At 48.0% G+C, this 21,990-nt stretch overlaps 1 protein-coding gene and 1 long non-coding RNA gene across 2 annotated transcripts in view; one reads left to right on the forward strand and one right to left on the reverse strand.

Moving 5' to 3' along the window:
- Positions 1-21,990, forward strand: part of BTBD11 (BTB domain containing 11) — a 305,437-nt gene that overhangs the window by 192,227 nt on the left and 91,220 nt on the right. The window contains 1 exon segment of the mRNA XM_034643682.1: positions 7,202-7,406. Within this exon segment, the coding sequence (XP_034499573.1) occupies positions 7,202-7,406 (205 nt within the window).
- Positions 895-2,993, reverse strand: LOC117796357. The gene is made up of 3 exons (XR_004620780.1): positions 2,879-2,993; positions 2,566-2,658; positions 895-986 (listed from the first exon to the last, which is right to left on the reverse strand). It is a non-coding gene; the product is annotated as an uncharacterized LOC117796357 (long non-coding RNA).

A 21,990-nucleotide genomic window follows, 5' to 3' on the forward strand; every position in this document is an offset into this window, starting at 1 on the left:
AGAATCCCTGTGCCAGTTCCATCTCCCGTGGCCAGCCTCCTCAGAGATGTCCTTAGGGCCTCTGGTCAGGAACTGGGCTGCTGCTGATAAAGGTGAAGATTATGCTGGTGGTGATCATGGGGATGATGATGGTGGTGGTGGTGATGATGGTGGTGACGGTGGTAGTGGTGATGGTGGTGGTGATGGTGGGGATGGTGGTGGTGGTGGTGACAGTGAGGATGGTGGTGGTGGTGATGGTGGTGATGAAGATGATGGTGGTGGTGGTGATGGTGGTGGTTTACGGTGGTGGTGGTGGTGATGGTGGGGATGAAGATGATGATGGTTATGATGGTGACAGTGGTGTTGATGGTGATAGTGAGATGATAATGGTGATGAAGATGATGGTAATGGTTATGGTGGTGATAATGGTGGTGGTGATGATGATGACGGTCATGAGAAAAAGAAGAAATAGGGCTGAATATTTATTAAAACTTAGGACATGCTAGACTCCCATGTGTTTTAAGTGACTTATATGCATTATTTCATTTAATATTATGAGGTAAGTACTATTATTATCCACCCAACAAATCCATTAGGTCATAAAAATCCCCATTTACAGAGAGGTTAAATAACGCACCCATGGTCACACAGCTGGTTAGTGGCAGATTGGAGGCTCAGACTCAGGTGGCCTGAGTCCAAACAGCATGTTTCTAACCACCACACACACTGCCCCTCTGGGAACAGGACAGTGAGTGAGGCACGGCTTCTGCCCTTAAGGCTCAGTAGGGGAAGCAGCCATAAAACACGACAGAATTAAACGAGTGACATGTTAGACTTTACTAGCAGGTATTGTGGGTACCCAGGGAAGAAGAGATTCTGACTCCGAGCATCCTGGAGAGCTGCATGGAAGAAGTAACACTTGACCACAGCCTTCAAGGTCTTCAGTAATTGGGAGCGTGAGGGAAAGGGCACTCCAAGGTGAGAAGACAGGAGCAGAAGCAGGGAACCTAGAAGTGTAGTTTTAGCTGAATGATTCTCAAGGGTGGTGGTTAGCCCAACCAAGGCTAAAGGTGTCCCAGCATCTTGGGGAACTAGAAGGGTGGTGTAGGGCCCTAAAACATGGACCTTCTTCCCTTCTTCACTCCCTTGTGAGTTTTCTTGTTCTGAGCTTTTTTTTTTTTTAAGATTTATTTATTTATTTTAGAGAGAGAGAGCGGGCATGCACGTAAGCGGGGGGTGGGGAGAGCAGGGGAGAGGGAGAGAGAGCTCAAGCAGATTCTGCACTGAGCACAGAGCCCAGTATGGGGCCAGTCCCACAACCCTGAGATCATGACCTGAGCTAAAATCAAGAGTCGGATGCTCAACCGACTGAGCCACCCAGGTGCCCCTGTTCTGAGCTTTTATACTAGAGCTTAGAGAAAGACGGAAGGATGATACTCCAGCCTGATGTGGATGGACAGGACAAGGAAGAAAATATATCACCTTAGTAAGCTTATAATTCTGATAACGCCAAGTAGTTCGTGCCATAATTCAAAATTCAGAAACTACAGACAAGTTGGAAGGGAACACCACCCACAATCCCACTAGGCAGAGAAATCCGTAGTCAACATTTTACGGGTGGTTGGGGGGGGCAGTTTTGGTACTTACTCAATACAGAGTTTTTAAATAACATAATCCTGATCTCACAGTATGCAACTGTGAATTTTACTTTTTTCTACTTACCATTTTAAGAAGAGGATTTTTTTTTCGTGGTGCTGCAGTTCTGTGTAAACATTTTTAATGACTGCATAAGTTTTTTTATTTTATCACATGAATGTACCGGAGTTTTTTTAACCATGCTGTTATTTTTAAACGTATATTTCTTTGTCAAATTTTGGATCCCATAAATAAGGATTGGGTGAAAATCCTTGTGCATAAAGATTTGCTGCATTTTGGGTCCTAACATTGGGAAGGATTCCCAGAAATGGAATTACTGAATCAAGGGTAAGGAGCATTCATTAACCCCTTGACTACATAATGCCAGATTGGACTTGGAGCTGACCGTGGCCGCACTGGGCTGTCTCTAAAAAACGGGTAAGGTGTAGGGTGAAGAGTACAGGCTTTAGAGTCAGATAGACCCCAGTTGGACTCTTGTCTGTGCCTCAGTTTCCTTATCTATAAAATAAGATATCTCAGCCTTGACATTATTGACATTTGAGGCTAAATTCATTGCTGTGGCGACTGTCCTGTGCATTGTAGGACATTTAACTGCAGCTCTCATCTCCACCCATGGAATGCCAGTAGCAGGCCCTTGGATATGACAACCAAAAATGGCCCCAAACTTTGCCAGGTGTCCTCTGGCAGGCAGAATCCCCTCGGCTGCAGATCGCTGCTGTGGAACTGATTAATACAGCACATGCCTTGCAGAGCTCGTGAGGTTTAGAAACAGTGCACGTAAGGTGCTTACATCCGTGGCACAGTGTAGGGGCTCAGCGATCGTCACCTGTCACTACTGAGCATAATAATAGTGACAATGACATTTCCTATGGCTGGATGCTACAGAGATGACGCCCGGGAGGACACAGGGGATCAGCTCAGGGGCCATACCTGGCTCTAGGAGTCTCTGGGTCTTTGGTTCTTTGGCCAAAAGCATCCAGCAGTTTCCCTGTGCACTCCTTCCAGCGGTCACCATGCATCCTACTATTTAGGAACAGAATTGCTTCTCACATTTTCCTGATGGGGGCCTTTCTCCCCTCACTGTTCCCCGCATGCCCCCCTGCTGTTTGCAACTCAGCTTTCCTCCTGGAGGACTGTGAGTGCTGTGCTGAGTCCGTTACTGGTGCATCCAAGTCCTCCGCCCTGCATGTTCCTGGGGGTGAGGGAGGCCCCCTCAGACCCTGCCCCCTACATGCAAACTTACCAGAAACGCAGCTCCTCTGGAAAGTTCACACAGCAGTTTTTGAGAGTTTCCAGGTGGCATCTCACGAGTAGCCATCCCTTCTTCCTGCCCTGCTGGGGCTCAGCCTGTGGTCTTGGCCTCCCGTGATTCTGCACGAAACCTCACACCTTGCCCCTGCCTGTGGCTGGGGCCACCTTTGAGGACCCTGACATCACAGCCAGGGGCAGCACTGGAAGGTCCGCAGTCCCTTCTAAAGCTGCTGGCCATTGGCCCTGTCTGCCACAGCCTCTGCGGTTTGTCCCCACCCTGTGCCCACCGTGGGTGTGGTTACTTACAGGTGCCAGTTAAAGATGGGTTGAGCTTTTCTGCCCGGACTCTGGGTTTGTCTCTGGAGCTCCTGATGGGCTCTTGCTGCCACCAAGGAATGAAGACCCCTTCTCTCCTGCCCTCGCAGAGGCAGCGTGGGACAGGAGCTAAGACAGCCAAATGGCAGCAGTTGGAAGCCAGGTTATTTCCCTGGATCTCAGTTTCCTCGTCTGTAAAATGGATATGCCACTGGGACCTACCTCACTGGGTTGCATCGCACCAAAGGGGCATAATATATAGAAAGCTCTCGGAAGTGTCCTGCACACGGGAGTGCTAAATGAGTGTCTGCAGTTGCCCACCCTCCTCCCATGGCCCCGAAGCCCAGCTGCTGGGCTCCTCCCCATGTTCACAGCTTTCCCGGAAAAGCTCTTTCAGCTCTGCCAGTGCCCGGGGCCAGAGTTCTGATCTGAGAGACCGGGCTTCTGTCCGTTCCAGAACCGGCTTCCTGCGTATATCATCGCTGGTTAATCGCGTGCCCCTCCAGGCCCCTTCCCTTAGGGCAAGTATCTTCCAAGAGTGTGCACGGCCATCCATGCAGATTGACCCGGCAGCCACCACCCCCTCCTGCAGACAGGTCGGACACTGAGCCCCCTCAGCCGGAAGCTCCCCTCTGGCAGCAGAGGCGGACCCATCTCCTGAGCCCCCCACCCTGGAATCCACAATGGCATATTGGGGGCAACTGGAGATTTAGGCCTCAAACTCTTCACCAGAGTTTTTCAAAGGCCACACCCTGAGGTAGATTCTAGAAGGAACTAGGGTGCACTGACTGAGAGCATGAGCTCTGGCAGCCTCGTTGGAGCTGCAGCCTGCCCCTTCCTACATGGCACCTGAGCCAGTTGCCCCTTTCCTTGATTTTCCCATCTCTGAAGTGGGTTTATGGCCCCTGTGGCTGTTAGAGAATCACCCCGGAAAGTGTGTAAACGGCCTGAGACGTGGCAGCTTCTCCATCTGTTGTGGTTTCCGCTTCTGCTGCCACCTCCCCCTACTTCCTGTCATCCTCATCAGAAGATTCGAAACCTCGTCATTGTGCCCAGTCCCAGCCCAGACCTGCCACCTTGTTGTCCTCCTCCAGGCTCCTTCCCCACACTCGCCTGGAGGGCACAGCTTTGTAGCATAGATTCCTTAAAAGGTCAACCCCAGCAGGAAGCAGCAAATCAGGCCCTGCGTCCAGACGCTGGTAGGACTGTCCCCGCATGTCCCAGGCACCCAACCTCCAGGTCTCACGATCCAGAGAGAAGGAAGAGCAGGCAGGCCCTGAGCCTAAAGGGCGGCTAATTTCGTGCCCACAGCATGCCAGGCCCTTCCTCGTTCTGCCCTGAACCCTCACAACCCCCCCCCCGACGGAAGGCAGCTCACTTCCTTGCCTGCGAGGCTGAGCGACTTGCTGGTGTGCGCCCATGAGCTGGATTTTCCCATCTCAGTTGGGACTTGAATTCCTTCTCCTGACTGTTGAGTGCTGCTTCGTATTTTCCATCTGCAGGTCTTCGGGGGGGGGTCTTCCCGGCCCACCTACCTCCAAGAGAGAATTTCCTTCTCTGGTTCTTTTGTGAGTTCCTTGGGCATATGCTCCTGCTGTGGGAAATGGAGCAAGGAGGGTGAGGCTCTGAGCGAGGATGGGGAGATGCAGAGGGGTGCGGGAAAGCCACTCCCCACTGCTCACTGTTCGGCCCCTGCATTTGCTTGCTGTCCAGATACCAAGCTTCGTGGATCATACCCTGGTTCGGTTGTCCTATTAAGGCCTTAGGACTCCGACAACATGGAAGTTTCCTTTCCTCTGAAAAGTCCTGTGTCAGAAATAGTGGCCATTAGGAATCTTGTCTCAAGAAGGATTTAAAGGTGACATCTACACTCAGTGCATAGGAGCTCTGTGATTGATTAACCATGTCTCCCACAGACACGGACTAGAAAGGGGAATATTCGCCATTTCTGCCCTTGGCTGAGACCACATCTCCGCAGTTGATTCCCCTAAGGGGAGGGGGGTGTGAATGACCCTCTTGTCAATCTTCTTTTATGGAAATGGCCCCACCCTCAGACTAGAAAGTGGGCTGTGGGCCTTCACAGGAGAAACTTGTGCCTCTCACTGAGCCTCGCTTTCTTGGGTTTGGATTTGAGGTCAAAGTGTTAAAGGTTAAAAGGTACAGGTGGATGGCTGATGGGCTCTGCAGGCCTGCAGGTAACTGGGCAGTGAAGGATTGGGAATGGGGGATACAGTGTCCCTCCTCCTACCAGGGGCTGCCTGCGGGGGAGGTGGGGGGGCAGTAAATTCCAGCCGGAGTTGATGTTTCAGTCTTGAGCCTGAAGGCAGAATTCTGTCTTCAGCTGTTTGCACGAGGCCCACCCACATTCTGAAAGATAGTCTGCTTTTCCCAAAATCTGCTGATTTAAATGTTAAAAGTTAATGTGAAAAATACCTTCATAGCACCCTATAGACTAGTGTTTAACCTAACAACTGGGCACCATAACCTCACCCAGCTGATACATAAAATTACTCATCCCAACTATCTCAGCTGAGTGTTTCCCAGAGTGTGCAACACATTCCACTGGACAAGTGGAACAGGGCAGCGCATTCAACAGCATTGGTCGTGGAGTGATCCTTTTAAATTCTATTTTAATGCCAACTGCTTCAAGAAGAAAGGCTCCATGTGATATGAGCCCCTAACACTTCTCTAACACTTGTTATTTAGAAACAACGACAACAAAACTGGGCCAGAATTCAGCTATCCTTTAATTATACTGTTTTGTTTTCATCAAATTACCTCTTATAGTGATCTTCTGTTTATGCAAGTGATACCAATCTTCCATTTATGATAAGTGACAGAACATTTCCTTTTTAGATATCCATACTTAAAAAAAACTAAATGAATCCATCGAAAGTTAAGTAAATCATGGCACAGACGGGACTCGGATACAGCTGCGCTCATGAAGGTAGCGTACAAACAACCCAAGTTCGGGAAACGCCATCTTAGCCTAGAAAAGTCGGGGCCTCCCCACAGGAAGGTCGTCCCTGTGCGGCCAGCCTGGGGGCATGCATTTGGTTTGATGAAGGAGAAGGCTGGTTTCCTTCAGAGAAAGCAGGAGAAAGACTAGAGTATTTTCCCAGGGCTTGCTCATGCGGAGAAGAGTAAGACAGAACCCCTGTCCTCAAGGAGAATGGTCCAGTGTGGAGATTCTGGAGCCAGACCGCCTGGGTTCAAATCCTGGCTCTGCCGCTTATGGCTGCTGCGTGACCTTGAGAAGTTATTTGACCTCTCTCCTCATCCGTAAAATGGGTTTATAAAGGTACCTACTCTAGGGTGATGAATTGGGGTGCTTAGAACTGTACCACTACATAAGTGTCATTTAAGACTGAGTTGTTGCCATTGGGAAGGACCCACAGGGACATGGCAGCTCTAACAAGCGCTCTAGCTGCTGTGTTAAGAAAGTGCAGTGTGATACACACGCAAGGGAGTGGAGGAGATGCCAGGAGGATTTCCTGCAGAAATTCATATACCAGCTGATACCTGGATGATCAGTAGGAGTCAGCCTGGAGAAGAGGAGGGAGAGAATGTTCTGGATAAAGCCTATGCACAGGCTCAGAGACAAGAGACAAGAGGCAGTGTTGTCCGTGACTGTACTTGTGACTGCAGGTCAGGCAGTACCAGCTATAGCGAAAGACGTGACCAAGGGTGTGTCCCAAGGGGATGCACACAGAGGGCTCCCTGTGCCTTGTTAGAAGCCGTGGGTTCCAGAAGGGCAGGACTGTGATTATCTTAGCCACCCTCTGTGCTTGAAGCCACAGCTCAAGCCTGGTAAGCAGTGGCAGTCCTATGGTGACTGCACAGGTGCCTTCCTCTCTGCTCGCTGTGGGACCCAGAGGTCCCAGAGGACCGCCTCAGTTGAGTGAGGGAGTCCCAGGATCGGAATGTCTGCAGAGGTCTTCAGCACATCTCTGCAAGTCATAGCTGCCTGAAGGATCTGAAATCTTACTTCTGTCCACAGGTGACCTGGTGTCCCGAGCAATGCATCACCTGCAGCCCCTCAACGCCAAGCACCACGGCAACGGCACCCCCCTGCACCACAAGCAGGGGGCGCTCTACTGGGAGCCGGAGGCCCTGTACACTCTCTGCTATTTCATGCACTGTCCGCAAATGGAATGGGAAAATCCCAACGTGGAGCCTTCCAAAGTCAACCTTCAGGTGGAAAGGTAAGACTTGCCTTGGTTCTGGATGGCCAAAGAAAAGAGCTCCCCTCTGGCCACCACCGCCTTGTGGCGGGTGGGTACTTCCTCCAGGGTAGCACAGGGGTACAGGAGGGGAGCGATGCTGACCTTCAGAGCTGCACAGTTCCCAGAAACTCGCTGGAGGGGTCCAGGTGGGAACCTTGTGCCCCGACGGGGTGTCTGAGACCCAGGTGGGATGGGTTTGTGTAGGGTTGGTCCAGTTTGGGATAAAAACGGCCTGGGTCGGGGAGGTGGGTCTGCAGATTCCAAAGCTGTGGTGTCCTTGTGAAGGCAGCTATGGGAAGTGTCAGCTCCTTGCAGGGGAGGTGTCCTCATTTCCTCCTGGCTGCCCTGGGGACTCCCTCAGGGAGCCATAAACACCTGTTTGGCCGAAGTGGGCCCTGAAGGTACGGAGGAGACTGGCTTGCTTAAGCAGAATCCTCAAGGGAAAGGGAGGCAGGGAAGGCTTCCTGGGAGAGGACACTCCCTCTGACCCAGCTTCTGTCCCTCCCTAGCACAGTCCCTCCACTTCCCTGTGCCTCAGCTTCCCCATCTGTAAACCAGCAGCTACACTAAGCAGTTCCCCGGTCCCCTTCTGTCTGGTAAATTCCAGGACTCTCTGGGGATGGTTTCACCCTCTCAGAGGCAGGTCGTCAGAAACCAGACGGCCTGGGGGCATGCCCCTCCCCCTGGGAACAGCCTACAGAGTCTGTCTCCCCACAGCACCTCACAAATCCGGCCCCATCTCCATACGGCCCTGTTTATTCCAACTGCTATAGCAGCGACCCATTTATCCAAAGACTGGTTAAGAGAGTGGGGTCTGGGATCCAGACTTCTGGCTTTAAATCCCGGCTCTTCCAGTTAAACATCACAGGAGGGCGAGGACCTTGGGAAAATGCCTTAACCTCTCCGTGCCTCAGTTTCTTCATCTGCACAATAGGGCTACTGAAAGTAAATTCTGCATAGGGCTGTCGGAAGATTGAGTGACTTAAACAGTGCCCAGTGCATAGTAAGCGCTCAGTAAACGTTTGCTCTTATTTCTGGTGTCGTAGACACTATCTGCCCTCAGGCGAACAACTCCCAGTTCGGGCTTAATGCGGTTTTCTTTTTTCTGTTAAACGGTTCCAAGTGGTCAAGTGGTTTTGAGATGCTCGCTGGCTGCTTTGCTGCTGCAGGGACGGGCTGGGGCTTAACTGGGCTCCCTTCTGAAACCACATCTCCTGGCTTTCATTTCCAGGAAGAGAATGGAGCATGAGTTAGACAAAAGTTGCTGAGGTTTTGTTCTTGTTTTGTTTTTAAGAATCCTGAGTTAGCGTGAAGATTTCAGTCCCGCCTGGCCTCCCGCGATCTAGGCCGAATCAGTGGGTACCCTGTCCGGATTTTCACGTGCCAAACATGCCCACACTGGAGAGGTGGCAAAGTGCTCGTTGTCCCTGGGCAGATTATAACCTCAGTCCGAGACACCAAGAGTGCTCCCTATAAGCGTGCAGCCTTAGCGCTGAGTGAACGGAACCCAGCAGTCTCGGCCCGTGGGGCGTCTAGCTCTTTGCCCCCCCGCAGCCTGTGTGATAGTATCTGACTCACCTCCCGCCAATGTGCACGTGACACCCAGATGACCCCCCCCATCTCCAGCCAGGCAGTGCCTCCTCTGAGCTCCAGAACCTTCTCATCCTACTCAGCCTCAGTTTCCCCATCAAGTCTCACCACCCAGACTGGTTCTTCTTCTCGTAGCACCTTATTCTTTTCTGTGTAACACTTATGCAGTTGGTCGTCATGATTCTGTTATGTGTTCATTTATTGCCCGTAAGCTTCATGAGGGCAGAGAACACGTCTGTTTTGGCCACACCACACCAAGCCATACCTAACGCCAAGCTTGACACCTGGTGCATGGTGGGGAGTCAGTAAATGTTTGTAGAAAGAACGAGCACACCTGTTGATCCAGCTGCCTGTGGAACATTTCCATCCATTTGGGTGTGCTCACAACTACCTCAAATCTGAAGTTACCCTCTTTCCCCTAAAACCAGCTGTTCTTTCTCCCTCCCTCATCTCTAAGAATGGCATCACCACCTGTCAGAAACTGGGCCTCGCCCCACACTCCTTCCTGTCCCTCACTTGCTCCTACAGCCGTGGTCAGCAGGTCTTACTGACGTGGCATCTACGACCTCTCTCATTTCTCTCTCCGTCCCCGCCCCCTCCGATTGCTGCCACTGTGGGGTTGGGCACTTCTGTTACCACATCTGATTTCTAAACGGTCTCCGAGGATGTAAGGCTTAATATCATCTGACCAGCTCCATCCACCTCACAGCCACCAGACAGAAACTTCTAGAATGTGAATCTCATCATGCGATGGACTCCTTGCCCCCCACTCGGCACAGGGGCATGGCCCTGTTACATCTTCCATTTCTTGGCTTCCATCTTCCCTTCTGGAATCCCTTTCAGGATTCGGAGTGTAGCTGGAGTGGCTATCAGGCTGGGGAGGCCGTCTGAGGTTTCCAGACTTTTCTGGGATAAGATGTAAAGACACATGAGCTTTGAGGGAGAGCAGAGTAAAGAGAACATGGCCCCAAATGTGTTGGAGTCAGTTCTGTCTCAATCTTTCCCATCTTCTTTGGTTGATGTTTCAGGGGTCAGCACAAGATGCAAAGTAGAACTTGTCATTTTTGAGTTGCGTTCACTTCGGTCCCCCAGAAAGAGTGTGGATTTGGGAACGAGATTGACCTTTGACTTTGTATCCCAGCCCTGCTTCTTCTAGCTCTGAGACCTTGAACAAGCCATTCCTCCTCATGGAATCTCTTTTCCTCAACTGTAAAATGACAGTGAGACCAGCCTCGTGGGACTGGTGCAAGCAATGAATTCAATATGGTAGCTAAGCCGCCATCGCCATGCCTGGTGCGAGAGCAGCTCTCCTCCTCCTCACCCCTCAAAAGAGTAGCTGATAGTATTTGTCTTTTTATTTGTCAGGACGGCTCTAAAATGCTGTTATCGCTGTCCCTACAGAAGCCTGTGTGTGTGTTCCTTCTAGACAAAAAGCTATTCCTCCCGTTCCCTGATGGAATAGGCATTGGCATTTAGCATCTGAAATCACACATGGAAGGGCTTCAGAGGGGAGAGGACTTATGTTTTCAGTCAAGTGTTTACACCAGCTCCCTACCAAAACCTCTGAACAAGAATTTTCCAGTGGGAGGTGGACTCTAATTTGGAGTTGTTTCTCTCTCTCTCTCTCTCTTTCTGTCTCCTCACCCCCAAAATCAAACAATATTTCCTTAACTCTTTATTTTTATTCTGGCAACATCAAGTAGGGCCACGGTGCTTCTCTGGTTTTTCACTAGACTATATTCTTCAGGAAAGGGGCTGAATATCATTTGCTTTTGTCCATGCCCAGCAGAAAGTCTGGAAACATTTGTGGACTGAAATATGGATTGTTTTGTACCTCAAATCGTCTCTGCTTGTCAGAAGAGCCTTCTTCCCTGGCTGGAGTGTTTGGAAGTAGGCCTACATGCACTATTTTACCCTTTTATGTGGGCCCAGCTTGAGAGTCGCCACATTTGTTTTGGATAGTTTCATTTTTCATTGCGGGATTTTGAAGAAGCTCAGTGCCAGTGTGAGATTTCTATAGCTCAAGTTGTTCCAGAACTTTGGCTACTAGTTTTTGAGCTTCTGAAATCTTGCAGAGCAGTTCTTGGGGTCACTGGAAGCACGTACTGGGACCAGGTCCTGTAAAGAACTGAAGCTTCAGAGTGAGAGAGGCAGGCATGACCTAGACCCCGTGGAGTAGAGACTAAGACTAAAAGGCCAGACTTGGAATCCTGTTCAAGTCAGGTGTTTGCAAATTCAACATGGAGAAGAAAGAGGAGGAAAACATTCTTTATCAAGGAGAATCTGATGTCTGATATAACTGAATCTTCTATGTGCCAAAGGCTGGTCACTGGAGACTTATAATGCTCTGTGAAAAACAGTGCTGACCTTGCAAGTTCTCCAGGAAGAGAGTAGCTTCAGATTCCATCGAAAGAAATAAATTGCAATTAATAATGGTACCCAGCCTTGACTCCAGCCCACCCCACTGGTTTGTGACTTAGTTTTTTTTTTTAATTCCTTAATTCAATTTATAATAAAGCTCCCTGAGGGCAAAGAGTCTACCTCTCATATGTTTTTCTAGAGTCCAACATAGTATTTTGGCACATTACACGTTACATGTGCTTAACAAGTATTTACTAAGTTAGTTAAAAATAAACACAACCAATGTCATCAGCAAAGCCTGTTTTGTATTGGAGCAGCAGATGTTTTACCAAAAAGTCTTAGCTCAGATGTCATCCTTATTTCTGACTTTCATTTATCAATATTTCTAAGAAATGTCTAAGAAGTAGGTAATCCTATTTAATTTTTTCCTAGGATAGAACCTTCAGTAGTTTAAATTGAATATCAAAATAAACACATATCATAATATCAATCAATCAATAAAATCTTTCAGGTACTTCAGATATTTTTACTTTAAAAAATCTCAGATTTTCTAAGATTTATGATTAGGCAATATTTCTATTATATATATTTATATGTAAATAAGTATGACTAGGCAATATTTATTTTGTAAGTTTTATGTTAGGCAATATTTATTTTAGTAATGATAAATGTAAACACCTTAATTTTGATAGTAGGAGCTATATGAGGTTGCTGGATTTAAATAGGATCATCTTCAGTCTATGACAAGATTTTCCTCCCCTATATCATTACTGGAAATATCAGTGATTCCTAGATGTGTTTGGCCATGGATGACTTCAGTAATGACCACAAAAAGAAAAAAGAGTGGGATAAATTGGACTATTTTGTTGCCTGAGGTAGCTGGTTATGCCTGAGAAGATCAGAGATGGGTTTTACCCACAAGACAAAACAATTGGGTAGTTCTGTCCTTCCCCAGTCTCACTGAAAGCAAACAAAAGCATACATAGGCAGTGGCCCTTGCCACTTGCCCCTTTTACAAGCAGAACTGTATAAACAGATATGGTGCACTGTCTACCAGGGGAAGCTGAACCAAAAACATGAGTATACAATCATCAATCACCAGCTGTTTGGGAGAAATGAAATAAATCTTAAGAAATGGAAGAATTTACACTTGAAGAAACAGAGCTACTAAAGCAAACATAACAGACATTAGAAGTTAATGGTACCCAAATACATGTTCCAAGACACTCACCCTGTCAAACGATCACTCCAACACATCAGTTCTTGATACTTTCTTATCTGTGGCATATGTGACAGGTGATAGTCAAATGTTAACATACACCAATGGACATACTCAAGGTTATGCAAAATTTCCAGCAAGCTGTTATAATTCTTCGTTGTTCCTTCACCCTAAGAAGTGCATATCAGAATGCAAGTGGGCAAAGTTATTCTTGACACAAACAACACTACTAGTAAAAATGCTTAGTTACAAAGGTTAAACCTACTGTGACTGCTTAAAGCAGAAAGAAGACCTCTGGGAGGCCCAGTGTAGGTAAAAGTTTACTAGATCCTTTCCCCTTCTGTGTGAGAATTGGACCTTGGGTTAATTCTCTAGCTCTGTTCTCCTGGAAGCATGCTAAAAAAAATTGCAGTATCAACTATGTTACCAAGCAGCATGCTTATGGTCCGAGTAACTCTAGATGGATAAATTTGATTTGGCCTGCTAGTACTGTAAATACTTGATAAATATCCAGAGCTTTGGGCTTCCCTGAATCCACTGGCTCTTGTCACTGGCAGTGTCCTTGCAGGAACCTTGGAAACTATATCCGTAGAGTTGCTACAAGAGATATGGGAGTTCATAAACCAGGGTAGTTCTCACAGTCACTCAAGTAGATATCTTCTTGCACCTAAGTATCACTTGGACAGAAGATAGCTCAAGGATGGCTGGCTGTAAGGACTCCCACTGAAAGGAACATCTCATGCTATCCTGCTGGGCCAAGTGTGGCCTGTGATAGTCCCATGAGTCTGAACGTTTAGTAGAGCTTAAAGAGACTTCTGGTGGGTATTAAAGCCAGAGAACCAGGCTTTGGGGATGTACAACCTAGACAGTGTCCAAGTTGTACCCCAGGACTGCTCTAGCAAAGACCTCACAGCCACCAGGGCTGGGCACAGACACCTGACTTCACACCACCAATGCTGAGCATTGGACACTCCTAGCAGGACCTCTGCACCATTACCCATGAAAGCTGAATGTCTCTACCAACACCCTAGTCAGCCTCGTGTTCCACCTAGGTCACACCACTTGGGTTCAAATTAGTGGAGCCCAGGTCACATGCCTGCACCCTAGCTGCAAGGGAGTCTGGAAAGGTGAATTTCTACCTTGTTGAAACTTGGACTAATAATATGGGAAATTCTCGGGCCGCCTGGGTGGCACAGCGGTTAAGCGTCTGCCTTCAGCTCAGGGCGTGATCCTGGCGTTCTGGGATCGAGCCCCACATCAGGCTCTTCTGCTGGGAGCCTGCTTCTTCCTCTCTCACTCCCCCTGCTTGTGTTCCCTCTCTAGCTGGCTGTCTCTATCTCTGTCAAATAAATAAAAAAATCTTTAAAAAAAAATAATAATATGGGAAATTCTCCAAACACAGTAAGGTCATCAGTGGTTCTGGGCCNTGTTCCCTCTCTAGCTGGCTGTCTCTATCTCTGTCAAATAAATAAAAAAATCTTTAAAAAAAAATAATAATATGGGAAATTCTCCAAACACAGTAAGGTCATCAGTGGTTCTGGGCCCAAAAAAGTTGACAAAGGTGCACTACACTCTTCTCATTTCCTTGTTTTTAATATCAATAACACACAAGTGAATCACTTTACAGCTCAGTACTTTTGACCATTGTTAGCCACACATCTCATGACGGACGGACTTACACACCACAGCTGAGAACCAAAATACCACCTCAACATAAGCACTCTTTAGACTAATACTCTGGGTACCTGGATAGAAAGGAGGAGGATGGAGGAAGACTATTCCTGGCATCCTCAGCAGGGATGCAGAATGCCTTTTCCCAGAGGAAGAAGGCTACTTCCTTATCTTCTCAAGCCCAGTGATCACGTCTGGCCGAAAAGACCCGTCATATGCCCAGCCCAGTGCTACAGGGTTCTGGAGAAATCCAGATGCATAGGAACATGCTAGAGTGAGGGGCCTACAGCTGCAGGGCTGTATGTGGGCCTTGGTGAATTGGGCTGGAATCCTAACAACCATATAAACTAGGGGGGAAATGCACATTGAATTCTAAATAATTAACTTGAGAAACAAAGTTTTAAAACATGATCCATTCATAACTTGAACATGGCTGCAATTTATTTCATCTGGCCAAGGTAAAAACAACTCCAATCCCACTGTTTTTCAAACTGTGGGTTATAGCTCATTAATGGGCCATTAAATTAGCACAGAGCAGAGATTGGCAAACTATACCCCGCAGGCCAAATCTGGCCCACTGCCTGTTTTTATAAAGTTTTATTGGAACACAGCCATACCTATTTGTTGACATATTATTTATGGCAGCTTTTGCACTTTTGATTAGCTGTGTCAGAAACCAAATGGCTCACAAAGCTGAAAATACTCTTTGGGACTTTCCGGTAAAAGTTTTCTGAACCCTGATGTTGTGGGTTATAACCTAAATTTTTAAAAAATGAACTAGAATTGAACAGAAAAAAATCCAGGTGGTTTTCATGAGGTAAGGTAAGGATGTTTTGTGAAACTTCTTTTTTTTACCACTATATGAACTTAACTGGAGTTGATTAATTTGCCCAAGGTCACATAGCTAAAGTTGCAGAAATCGTGTCTGAACGCTTGGAGTCAGGCCCTGGTCTGTGCTCACATTCATTGGGCCATTCTGCTATCGGTGGGCTGTGATTTCAAAAGAAATAATAATGTTTGAAAGCCTCACCCCTAATCCCTAGAATTTGTTTTATAATCTTCATGATTGTTTATAGAGTATGAAACTAAGATGTACATGTATTAAATAAAATGTGGTAACTCCAAAAAAAATCAAGAAAGAAGACACTTTGAATCACCCGTAAGCACTATGACCATATAGGGCATATATTCTGTCTATATCAAAGTTTTTTGGTTGTTTCACAAAAAAAGGACTATGCAATTTTGTTGATCTGTGTCTTTGAGTAGACTTCAAAAACATGATTTTTCAAGGGACTCTGCCACCATTGGGCATTTAAAGTCAAGAGGGATTTGAAAACAGGCATATTGAACATGTTCCATGATGAAGAAGGTGAAATTGAGCCCTAGAGGGATGAGTGGACTTGAATGGGGTCATAAGTGCACTTGCAGCGGATTTGCTGGGAAGAACCTCAGGGCCTTTGCACAGGCTTTGCCTTCTTCCTGGAACACTGCCTCCTCTCTACCTCTCTATCATCTGGGTTAGTCAGTTCATCCTCAGGACCGATTGTAGGCATCACCTCCTCCAGGAACCCTTCCCTACCACCTCAGGCTATACTAAGTGTTGAGGGAATAGCTCAGTGCATAGCATATAGTAAGCACTCAATAAATGCTTACAGAACTGAACAGAGCTGGATCTGAAACCTGTGTGTTCCAACTCGGGCAGCCCTCAGCTTGGCACCTGCTATGCCGTTCACATGCTCCAGGCCTCGTTTCCTCAGCTGTAACCAAGAAATAATAATTCCTACTTTGTGGGGCTGTTTTGGTGGCCGGTGAACATATGCCAGTGCCATACACATTCACTGACACATAGGAGATGATCCCTAAACGGTAGGAATTATTACTCCCTTAACTCAGGTTGACGCCTTCTTAGATATGTTCATATATATAAAGCACTTCAAGTCCAGCACACATTAGGCACTTTATAAATAATGGACGTTGTTCTTCTCATTGTCACAGTGCTTGGAACCTGAACATACACCATAGCAGGACTTCTCAGCCTCTAATCAGGAATGTGCATTTGAGTCTCCTGGGATCTCATTAAAATGCAGATTCTATTCATAGGTCTGGGGAGGGGCCCAAGATGTTTCCTTTCTAACGAGCTCCCAGGTGAGGTGATGCTGCCGGCCCATGGGCCACACCGTGAATAACGAGACATGGTAGTTTTTTGTGTGTTTGTCATTCCTTTCCCCAACTGACTCCAACCCCCATTTTTAAGTTACATAAGGGCAAGAAATAAGCTATTATGGTGATTCTTGTCTCTCTGGTAGAGTTTGGCACATAATAGGCTTTGGGGGCTGGATTGAGCCTCACGAGATGCTGGATCTCTATGTAATTGGACAAAATGAACAGATCCCGGAGGTCAGACCTGGGCAGCCTGCAGAACTTTGGAGCTGCAACAGCCAAGGGAAGACACTGAGTGTCTGAATATAATGATCATCCTCAGCCTAACAAGGTGTCTTCTCTAGAGCGGCTCAGGGCTGGCAAATTAGCGAGAAGCGTGCAAGGCAAAGGGCAGGCAGGATTTCACAGGTGTCCTGTCTGGAGAGGGGCAGCAGGGCAAATCTGAAAGCTCCCCAGCCTGATTCTGTTGAACACGTCCAGCCTCCAGGCCTCGTCGAATGGCTTTGACTCGGGAGTTCTTTTCCCAGCCAAGGGGCAGAGAGTGCTCCTGACCACAGGTGACAAACTGAGAGGCTCAAGTTCAAGGACAGCCTCCTCTCCCAACATGCAGGTTTAGTCTGATCAGATGCACACACTGCACTCGTTCTTTTGAATATCCAGGTCTTCTCTGAACCCCAGTCAACTGGCTGCCACAGCAGTCTGGTTTGATGTGACACAGCGACCCTGCATTGTATGGGGAAAGGAAGGCAGACCTCCCCTTCAGGCACAAAGTTGAGGAACGAGCATTACACCGTCCAGTGTGGTAACCACCAGCCTCGTGTGGCTGTTTGGATTTAAATGAATACAATAGGGGCACCCGCGTGGCTCATTCGGTTAAGTGTCCCACTCTTTTTCTTTTTAAGATTTTATTTATTTATTTGAGAGAGAGAGCAAAAGCAGGGAGAGCAGCAGGCAGAGGGAGAAGCAGACTCCCCACTGAGCAGGAAGCCCGATGCAGGACTCGATCCCAGGACCCTGAGATCATGACCTGAGTTGAAGGCAGACACCTAACCAACTGAGCCACCCAGGCATCCCTAGCATCCAACTCTTGATCTCAGCTCAGGTCTTGATCTAAGAGTCATGAGTTCAAACCCTGCATTGAGCTCCACAGTGAGCGTGGAGCCTACTTAAAAAAATAATAATAATAAAATAAATAAATGAATGTGCGAATAAAAATTAAGCAGAACTAAAGCTTCAGTTCCTCAGTACCGACAGTCCTCATTTCAAATTCTCAATAGCTACATGCCACCAGTGACGTCGCACATATAGGATGGTTCCATCATCACAGGAACTTCTATCGGACAGCGCTGACTTGGAGGCTCAGTGCAGGTGGCACCCCCCTTTTAGAAAAACAGCCCATGAAAATCAGCCCTTCCGAAGCAATCCGTAAGGAAGGAGTCATGGTAGAGACCAGGGACCAGGGACCAGCTCACCTGCTGAAGCACGTTCCGTGTCCCCATGTCTGGATGATCTTAGAGCCCAGTATTTCAAAGCAACCATCGTCATCATCACCCCCAGATTTTACAAGGTATTTGTAACATACAGGTCTCCCTTCCAAGTGCGTTGGCTCGGTGAACCCTCACAAGAACGTCAGGTGTTTGTACCACCCTACACGACTGCTGTCCTTCCCTTCTCCTGAAGAACATCAGGCTCAGAGAGGTTGTGTAGCTTGCCCACATTACACAGCTCGTCGGGGCAGAGTGGGCTGCAAGGACAGGCAGCTGAGACCAGAGATTGCGCTCTCAACCGTGTACTGTGCACAGGGCTTGGGGGGGATTGTCAACCTTAAGGGGGAGGACACAGGGTCCCTCTGAAGGGTTCAAAACCTGAACATTTCCAACCAGGAATGTTCTTGCTTTAATACGCTTCCCCCTCCGCTTCCCTTTTCCTTCTAGTATTTTCCCTGTCTTAGGACTTAATAAATATTGCTAATACAGATGGAATAATGATAATCAAATCACTTCATCTGGTTAGACAGCAGTTAAACCTCTTTGAGAAACACGCGCGCCTCCTGGAGCGAATTGCTATCAACACAGAGCCTTGCCTCTTCAGTCTCCACCACGGGGCTGCTTGAACTTTTCCTTTTTCATTTAATTTTTAAAACTTGTTTATTATTTATTTTATTTATGATTGAACTTCTTATTCCGTTGTTCATTCTTTATTCATTTATTCAGCGAACGTGAATTGAATGCCTGAGCATAGTAATAGTAAGAGCTAGTGTCACTCGAATCTTCTCTGTGCATTGCAAGTACTTGGCATGAATTAACTCATTTGTCCCTCAGGATAACCTCATGATGATAGGCCTTCTTGTTGTCGCCCCCACTATCTAGATGGGGAAGATGAGGCCGAGAGGTCACAGGGCTCAGAAGCGGCTGCAGGGGGATTGACAGCCGGGCTCCACAGCTCCCTCCCATTACACCTCGCTGCTGGGTGCCAGGCCCTCTGCTGGGGAGGGGTGACCCAGGGGACCTCGCATGGCTCCTGCCCTATGCAGCTCATTTATCATCAAAGAAAGAAAGGGCGAAGGGTCAGAAGGGGGATACAGATAAACTGCCACAGGGGACCCGGGACGGTGGTTTGGGAGGCGGACTGAAACCTGGGTAAGATCAGGCACTCCAGGCAGGCAGAGCCACCGGCCAAGGCTCCAAGGTGGGAGGTCTCCCGTGTACCGTAGACCGGCGCATCCGACTGCTGCAAAGGCCAGGCTGACCTTCAGCTGGCTCACAGAGGAGTAGCTTTTGGCCAGCTGTTCAAATGCTGACATGCTTCCCCACGAGCTGGTAAAGAGCTGCTGGCCCAGATGTCCCCCACCCCACGGCCCTGCCATCAGGACCTGCAGCGAGGCATCCGGGTCTGCAGGGAAGCAGAGAGGGGGTCCTGCCTGCATCAGACCACGGGGTGTAGGTGGTGCCCAAGCCTTACCTGTAGTTAAATATTTCGAATACCGTTGCTGAGCTGAAAGTATATGGGAGAAAATGATGTCCTAGAGGTGGTGTTGGGCCTTGGTCCCTTCCATGGTGGGGTGCGGGTGAAGGTTTGGACAAGGGGGACGCCTAAGCAAATGCAGATAAGCTCTCCTCCTTCGAGATACCTGCATCCTCACCACCACTGGGAAGCCTTTGCTGCCCACCGGGCCTCCCACCCCCAGCAGGACAAGGCATCCCCCATTCTCTCTGAAGCCCTCTGCGGAAAATACACTTCATGCCATCATGGGCCAGGCCCAGGGATGAGCAGACTTTGGGTCACCCAACTTAAGTGTCCCGATCACCCTCTGAGATGCTGCAGTTCTGCCTAGTTTCAGATGAGGAGGGAGGCTGAGAGAAGTTCAAGGACTTGCCCAAGTTCACACGGCTAAACTTGTGAGTGGCCGGGCTGGAGGGTGGGCCAAAGCGCTGTGAGTCTAGAGCCTATTTCCTCCCGACTGTCTGCCGCGTAGCCCGGGCCATTGCGTGTTACCATTTGCTTCCATGTCTGAGCTCGTCAGAGGCAGGGACTGGGCTTTGATCAGCTGATGCTCTCTCTGGCAGCCAGCCAGGGCCTGGCACAGAGTGGACGGGGACATAAAGACCAGTCTGAGTGCAAGGCAGCAGGAGGATGGAGCCTGGCATGTCGCAGGATCTGGTTGGAAGGTTCCAACAGATGACAAGCGTGTGGCTTGATTGAGTGCCATCTCCCATGGCCCCCAGCGAGAGAAGTTGCCAACTGGCCTCCTCCCTTGGCCTGAACGGTCCCAAGGGAAGCTTACATTAGCCTCCTTGGATTTTTGCTTCCTTCTCCTTTGCTGGGAACTGTCAGCCCTCCGTGTGCCCTGTGTCTGGGTCCATGAATATCCTGCACATGCAGGAAAACATTTTTTAAAAGAACGTTAGCAAAAATTAGTCCTTGAAGCTGCCCAGTGCAGACTGAGGCCTGGCCCAGCATGGCAAGGACCAGCAGGAACCCCAGGTGCCCGGGAGCAGAAAGGCCTGTGGAGAGGGAACGCTCCCCGAGGTCAGCCTGCTTTCAAACCATCTGTCCCGTGCCAAGTTTCCGCTCTGTTTTATCCTTCCAGAAACAGTGATATTGACAGCTGCCAGCACATACCTGAGTTTCACACATTACGGAAAACAACCCAGCCAGTAAATCTTGTCATTTGCCCAGTAGACATAGCATCTGAGTTGATCTTGCATTTTTCAAAGTCTGACTTTCCCTGTGAAACCTACACGTGTCTGTGCGTCTCCTAGTCGACCATTGTCCTAGGTTTTCACTGAGTCAATCACATCATCCCCTCCTTCCATTTTGCTCTCCTCATGGACTGCACCTTTTTACAACTGTAATACAAGGTACTATAAATTCAAATTTTTATAGTATATATTCTTTTTTACTGAAAAGTTATATATGCTCATTTTTTTAATTTTGGAAAATACAGGAAAACGTAAGAAAGAAAAATTAAAATCATCTACAATTCTGCTATGCAGACATAGCCAAAATGATTATTCGGTACCTTTTCTCATCTTTGTTTTTAATACAGACAGTGAGGCTTTTTAAAATAGCTGGGCTGTGTATGTGTATCTAATTTTATATCTGCTTTTATTTCACTTAGTATGCCATAAGCGTTTTTCCCGGTACTACTACAGAACATTCATAAACATCATTTTTAATGACTGCAAAATATTCCATCTTGTGAATGCGCCATAATTTACCTAATGGTTCCCAGGTTGCTGGTCATTTGGGTTTTTTCCAGTTTGTGAATTGCTGTTCTTTTAACACTACACACAGTAGCATGACTAAAACTTCAATGCAGAGGGAACAGATATAAAGAGAGTAATCTCTTTGGAGTAGACCAACTGAGGGGTTAACTCATGGGGCTTCTGATGGCCCCTTTGAGTGAGAAAATGCAGAAAGGAGAGCCCTGGGAGGCAAGCTTAGCCAGCCCCATCCCAGATCCCACGTGTGGTCATGTTTCGCAGGAAGACGACGTGGGAAATGTAGGAAGCCCAACTGGCCTGCAAGGTGTCTGGCCACAGTCATTATAAAAATCTAAGTGAGCACTTCACTGTGTCTAGGAGTCTCCCACACATACGGTCTCCCTGCATTCTGAGAGTGGGAAGACCAGCCAGGGTTGCTTTTCACAACTCTAAAGAGATTGGCTCTAGAAAAGTCATGAGATTTGCCCAAAAGCCATGCAATGAGTGGCCAAATTGAAACCAAAGAGCGGCTCCAGAGATCTCTGGAAATCCCCACCCTGCTTCCTGTCTTGCTTCTAGAATGAAGCAGAGCCTTCACACGGCATCATCAGAAAGCAAGGTTTGAGCAGGTGGCGTGGACAGAGTTCAGGGTGTATGCCGTCGGCAGTATCCAGAGATTAGGAAGTCTCCACAAATTCCCGGTTTCGTTTGTTGAGTTGTTGTGTTTGTCTGTTATTCTGGATTTTTCACTGCTCTGTTTTTGTTTTCCCCATATATAAGAAACATTGCCCATGAGGGCTTCCTTGGGTCTTTCACATTGGCATGAGGAATTCTGTCAAGATTTAGCCAGTCAGGG

The sequence above is a fragment of the Ailuropoda melanoleuca genome, chromosome 15 (assembly GCF_002007445.2).
Source record: "Ailuropoda melanoleuca isolate Jingjing chromosome 15, ASM200744v2, whole genome shotgun sequence".
In the NCBI taxonomy this organism is placed as follows: domain Eukaryota; kingdom Metazoa; phylum Chordata; class Mammalia; order Carnivora; family Ursidae; genus Ailuropoda; species Ailuropoda melanoleuca.